The 6284-nt window shown below is 52.4% G+C and overlaps 1 protein-coding gene across 5 annotated transcripts in view; it reads left to right on the top strand.

The window, feature by feature from the left end:
• LOC111150740 (dispatched RND transporter family member 1) overlaps positions 1-6006 on the top strand; it is a 181786-nt gene extending 175780 nt beyond the window's left edge. For all 5 annotated transcript variants that reach the window (XM_022508318.1, XM_022508316.1, XM_022508317.1 and 2 more), the window contains one exon: positions 2458-6006. In XM_022508318.1, coding sequence (XP_022364026.1) covers positions 2458-6006 — 3549 coding nt within the window. The remainder of the gene's footprint in view (positions 1-2457) is intronic.
• Positions 6007-6284: the final 278 nt, after the last annotated feature.

Here is a 6284-nt window from a genome sequence, read left to right as displayed (position 1 = left end):
GGATGGATGGATGGGTATATGGATGGTGGATGGGTAGATGGATGGATAGGTGGATGGATGGTTGGTGGGTGGATGGATGGATGGATAGGTGGATAGATGGTGGATGGATGGTTGGTGGGTGGGTGGATGGATGGATGGATTGGTGGATGGATGGATGGTGGATGGATGGATAAGTGGATGGTGGATGGATGGGTAGATAGGTGGTTGGATGGATAGTGGATGGGTGGATGGATGGATGGATGGATGGATGGATGGATGATGGGTGGGTGGATGGATGGATGAGAATACAGGGCTTTCCTCCATGAGAGCCTAGACAGTCTCTGGGGCTCCCTTCCATTAGATTCAGGTGTTGACACCCAGCTCAGGGTAAAAAGTATCAGTCACAGCATCTTTTCTCTGTCCTTGTTTCTAACTCTGTCAGAGTCCTCGAGGACTGTGTGGAAGGTTGTACATCAACCAACTATACCTGTGACCTGGAGGACTGGTGCTCAATGGCTTACTAGATTCTAGTTTTGATATGCCTTTGGTCTGCATTTATCTTGTCTAACTTTTTAATCTTTGATCATGCTCATATGCAAACCCTGCTACTATTTGAAGAGGTTATTCGAAGTCATTTCTTTCCAGGCTTTGGCTGGCAACCCTGTTCCCTTTCCATTAACATTTGGTTCTTCAAGCAACTACAGGTGTGAAGCTGGTGGCGGGCTTTGTAATGGACGCGATCATTTTCCTCCTTCTGAGACTGTCCAGTGCTGAGGCTGTATCCCCTTTCTTCTCACTCACCAAGCTGACTCCAGGGACTTGTGTGATACTTCTTTGTGGGATGGGAACTGGTTATCTGCCACAAAACCCAGAACGGTGCTATCCCAGGGTTTTCTGTTACTTATTATTAGGTGGTTCCGTTTCCCCCGACTTAGCATGTGTGAATATTTTTATTAATTTTATTTTAAATTAAATAAATTATTTTAAATAATATATAATACATTTATTTTAAATTTAAATATTAATCATCCTGTGTTATAGAATGTCGAATAATTATTGCTCTTTAGAAATGAGCTGAAAATTAAGCCTTTGTTAAAGTAAATATTTTAGTATACTTGAATAATAACCCTTTTGGCTCATTTGTCTTTACCTTCAAAAGTGTGCCCTTTTAAAATGCTTTATTATGGAAATTTTTAAATGTATGCAGAGGTAGACTAGTATAATGATTCCCCCGTGCTGGTCGCCCAATTCCGACACTTGGGGTACACAGTGTTTTGTCCTCTGTACCCGCCCCCAGGACTGGTCCCACCAAAGCGGCTTGACGGCCCGGCCTTCGAGGGGTACTGGGAACAGGGTTCTGGGATCATTTTAAGTTCCAAAGACTATTTGTGCCAATGATCCCTACGATTGATAGAGTCAGCTTTAATAAAGGTAGAGAGTAGTTTAATCACGGCAGAGGAAACACACTCACGCCCTTTCTGAACTTTGGAGTCTCCTCCCTGGAGCAGCCTTTGGTAAACAGAAATGAGTGATTGCCTTCTACAGAAAAGCTCTGGATGTAGTTCCTAAACTCTGCCTCAGGAAAGAGGGGCTGCTCTCACAGCTACAGATTTGTACGGAATTGTGAAGGCTTCGCCATATTCCAGCAACCCCACCCTTGGCATTGGAGTCGTTTTTCAGTTCGCTGTAACAAGAGCAGCCAGAGAAGAAAGGCCTCCAGGAACAGCTGTAAGCAGGGCACCGTCCACACCAGACCCAGAGCCATCCTACGGCGACCACGCAGCAGATCCCACGTCACCAAAACCCAGAGAGTTTCAGCCAGCTCCAATAAGTTTTGAAGGAAGTGGAAGAAATCAACTCCTACCTAAGTATTTTGATAATCAGATATGCAGACCGTTGTAATTTAGGAACCTTGCCCTGTTCTGCTCATTTCTCAGGAAACCGTTTCACCCCTGGTCTCTTGTGCACCCCTGACATCAGTTCTCACCATGTCACCTGGGGGCTCACTGATTGCTTTCTGGGGGAATATCATCTTTGCTTCCAGCTAAGTTGGTTGAGATATATTACCTTTGTCACCAAAAATTTCATGCCGATAACCAGAAGTTTTAGGCAAAGCCACCAATTTGTTTCCTCCATTAGTTGGACAACTGTTCTCTTAAATTAATCCTGTAGTTTCCATACATGAGCCCACAGCCTGTCCTTTTCATTGCCTTTTAAAGTAACTTGGAAAAGGCCTGTTTCCTAAAGAGCTACTACTTCTGTGTTCTCCTTAAAACCAAGCCAGCTCTGGGTCCCCTGCACGCTGAGCAGTTTGCTGTCTGGAGGGAAGCGCCCGGCGGGTCTGGGGGACGGCCACCTGTTTCCAGCTGACACCTAACTAGGAAGATAGCTATTTAACCTGCCCCTCAAGGCCGCTTTAATTCAGGCCTCTGGGTGAAGCCTTTGTAAACTCCGGTCTCCGCATGTCTCCCTCTGTAGATTAGATCCCACCCGCAGTTCGGCGACCTGTGCCAGAGGACCACGGCCGCATCCTGCTGCCCCAGCTGGACACTGGGGAACTACATCGCCATCCTCAACAACAGGTCGTCCTGCCAGAAGATCGTGGAGCGAGACGTGTCTCACACCCTGAAGCTGGTGCGCGCATGCGCCAAGCACTACCACAACGGCACCCTGGAGCCCGACTGCTGGGACGCAGGCGCCAGGAGAAAGGGGCAGCTCAAGTGCACGGGTGTGCCTCGCAAATGCACCAAGTACAACGCGGTCTACCAGATCCTGCACTACCTGGTGGACAAGGACTTCCTGACCGCGCAGGCGGCCAGCCCCGCCATGCCGGCTCTCAAGTACAGCATGCTCTTTTCTCCCACAGAGAAGGGGGAGAGCATGATGGACATCTACCTGGACAACTTCGAGCACTGGAATGGCTCGGACGGTGTTACCACTGTGGCGGGCATTGAGTTCGGCATCAAACACAGCCTGTTCCAGGACTACCTTCTGACGGACACCACCTACCCGGCCATCGCGGTCCTGCTGGTCCTCCTGGTCATGTGCGCCTACACCAGGTCCCTGTTCATCACACTGATGACCATGTTCGCCATCATCAGCTCCCTCATCGTCTCCTATTTCCTCTACCGTGTGGTGTTCAACTTCGAGTTCTTCCCTTTCATGAACCTCACCGCGCTTGTTATCCTGGTTGGAATTGGTGCAGACGATGCGTTTGTCCTATGTGACGTGTGGAGCTACACCAAGTTCGACCGGCCGCACGCAGCGACTGCAGAAACGGTGGGCATCACTCTGCAGCACGCGGCACTGTCCATGTTTGTCACCAGCTTCACCACAGCCGCCGCCTTCTATGCCAACTATGTAAGCAACATCACTGCCATCCGCTGCTTTGGCGTGTACGCCGGGACTGCCATCCTGGTGAACTATGTGCTGATGGTCACATGGCTCCCGGCCGTCGTCGTCCTGCACGAGCGCTACCTCCTCAACATGTTCAGCTGCTTCAAGAAACCACCACAGCAGGTCTTCGAGGGCAAGAGCTGCTGGACAGTGGCCCACCGGACATGCCACAGGGCGCTGTTAGCTATTTCAGAAGCCTCGCGCATTTTTTTTGAGAAGGTGTTGCCATGTATTGTCATTAAGTTCCGCTACCTTTGGCTGCTGTGGTTCCTGGCCCTGACCGTGGGCGGGGCCTATGTTGTGTGTGTGAACCCCAAGATGAAGCTGCCATCCCTGGAGCTGTCTGAGTTTCAGCTCTTCAGACCCTCCCATCCCTTTGAGCGCTACGATGCTGAGTACAAGAAGCTCTTCATGTTTGAGCGTGTCCACCGTGGGGAGGAGCTGCACATGCCCATCACCGTGGTCTGGGGCGTGTCCCCAGAAGACAATGGAGACCCCCTGAACCCCAAGAGTAAGGGGAAGCTGGTGCTGGATGGCAGCTTTAACATCGCAAGCCCGGCTTCCCAGGTCTGGATCCTGCACTTCTGTCAGAAGCTGAGAAACCAGACTTTCTTCTACCAGACGGAGGAGCAGGACTTCACCAGCTGCTTCATCGAGACATTCAAGCAGTGGATGGAGAACCAGGACTGCGACGAGCCTGCCCTGTACCTGTGCTGCCGGCGCTGGAGCTTCCCCTACAAGCAGGAGATCTTCGAGCTGTGCATCAAGAGGGCCATAATGGAGCTGGAGCGAAGTACCGGCTACCATCTGGACAGCAAGACCCCGGGGCCGCGGTTCGATGTCAACGATACCATCCGGGCGGTCGTGCTGGAGTTCCAGAGCACCTACCTCTTCACACTGGCCTATGAGAAGATGCACCAGTTCTACAAGGAGGTGGACGCGTGGATCTCCCGGGAGCTCAGCTCGGCCCCCGAGGGCCTCAGCAATGGCTGGTTCGTCAGCAACCTGGAGTTCTATGACCTCCAGGACAGCCTCTCTGACGGCACACTCATTGCCATGGGGCTGTCCGTGGCTGTGGCCTTCAGCGTCATGCTGCTCACCACCTGGAATGTCATCATTAGCCTGTATGCCATCATCTCCATTGCCGGGACCATATTCGTCACTGTCGGCTCTCTTGTCCTGCTGGGCTGGGAGCTGAACGTCCTGGAGTCTGTCATCATCTCGGTGGCTGTCGGCCTATCCGTGGATTTTGCTGTCCACTACGGGGTCGCTTACCGCCTGGCTCCAGACGCTGACCGGGAGGGGAAGGTGATCTTCTCGCTGAGCCGCATGGGCTCTGCCATTGCTATGGCTGCGCTGACCACCTTTGTGGCGGGGGCCATGATGATGCCATCCACAGTTCTAGCATACACCCAGCTGGGCACCTTCATGATGCTCATCATGTGCATCAGCTGGGCCTTTGCCACCTTCTTTTTCCAGTGCATGTGCCGCTGCCTCGGGCCGCAGAGCACCTGTGGGCAGATTCCACTGCCCAGGAAGCTGCAGTGCAGTGCGTTCTCTCACGCCCTGTCCACAACCCCTGCTGACAAGGGACAGAGCAAAGCACGTGCCGTGAGTGATTATCACTTTGACCCCAGGGCCCAGAAAACCGACATGGAGCAGGAGTTTTACGAGTTAGAGCCCCTGGCGTCCCACAGCTGCTCCACATCTGATAAGGCAGCTTATGAGGAGACCCACATCTGCTCCGAGTTTTTCAGCAGCCAGGCCAAGAGTCTGGGGCTGCCTGTGCAAGCCACTTACAGTCCGAGCTCCAAACAGGAAACCAGCCCCGTCTCCTTCCCGCCCGCTCTCGAGCAGCACACCCTGTGTCACTTCTTCTCTCTGAATCAGCAGTGTCGTTGCCCAAACGCCTACAGACACTTGAGCCCCAGCCCGCATGCTTGTGCACAGGCAGGTGATGGCCTGTGCCCCCGATGTGCTACCGCCAGCAGCTTTGTGCACGTGCAGAAAGCCCCCGAAGGCTTTGTATGCGCTGTCCCACACATCCGCCACGGCCCCTGCCTGCAGGGCAGAGCCCGACAGCTGGGAGTGCAGACCCCCCTGCCCACAGGCCTCTTTATCCACCCGGTGCAGCATGTGCAGGTCCAGGAGAAAGTCGGCAAGGCCAGTGTCCATGGTGTCCAGGGCACAGAGGAGCCTGGTGCACAGACCCCAGAGCCTCCATCCTTTGTCCACAGAAGCCCCGGGTCTTTACAAAAACCCAGCTGTGATCCCGAGAACAGCCAAAGGGAACTCTCCAGAGACAGAGACCTCAGGAACGTGGAGGGCAGCAGAGGGGCCAGGAACAAGGGCTTGGGTCCGGGGGGTCCGGCAGATGAGGCAGAAAGGAAAGCTGAGCCATGCCTGTCACAGGACTCCGAATATTTAAATCAGAATGAACCAAAACTCGTTTTTAACCACTGCACAGGGGACGCCCGGTGCTGCCCTAACGACCCCCAGAGCTGTGGCCGAGGGGTCCGGGTGACGTGCGGGTGTGCAGGCCATCAGATGCTGGAGTGTGAAGCCAGCATGCCCCCTGCACTGACACACTCAGAACTTTCTAGTGAAAGTTTGTTAATAAAAACACTCTAATAAATACAGTGTTAAATTCTAAATCGGTGCCTCTCAATTGTTCCTTTGAAATGGAAATGAAATCCAGAAGTTTGGAAAGGGAATGGGCTTCACTTCATTAAAAATCATGGGGTATTTTCATATCCTGTATGAACAGTCAACAAACATATCCCATGAGTGTTGGCTGATGATTGGATTTTATATTTTCAAAAAGTACAACGTTTGAACGGGTGTTTGTTTTTTTTACCTTGATACCCAGCTTGCTGAGTGCTGGCCGGCGTCTTTGCTGTGCAGTAGCA

Source organism: Enhydra lutris, unplaced genomic scaffold (genome assembly GCF_002288905.1).
Source record: "Enhydra lutris kenyoni isolate GAN:26980312 unplaced genomic scaffold, ASM228890v2 scaffoldscaffold24, whole genome shotgun sequence".
NCBI lineage: Eukaryota > Metazoa > Chordata > Mammalia > Carnivora > Mustelidae > Enhydra > Enhydra lutris.
Note: the sequence above shows the minus strand (reverse complement) of the source record. Positions and strands in the feature narration are given on the sequence as shown.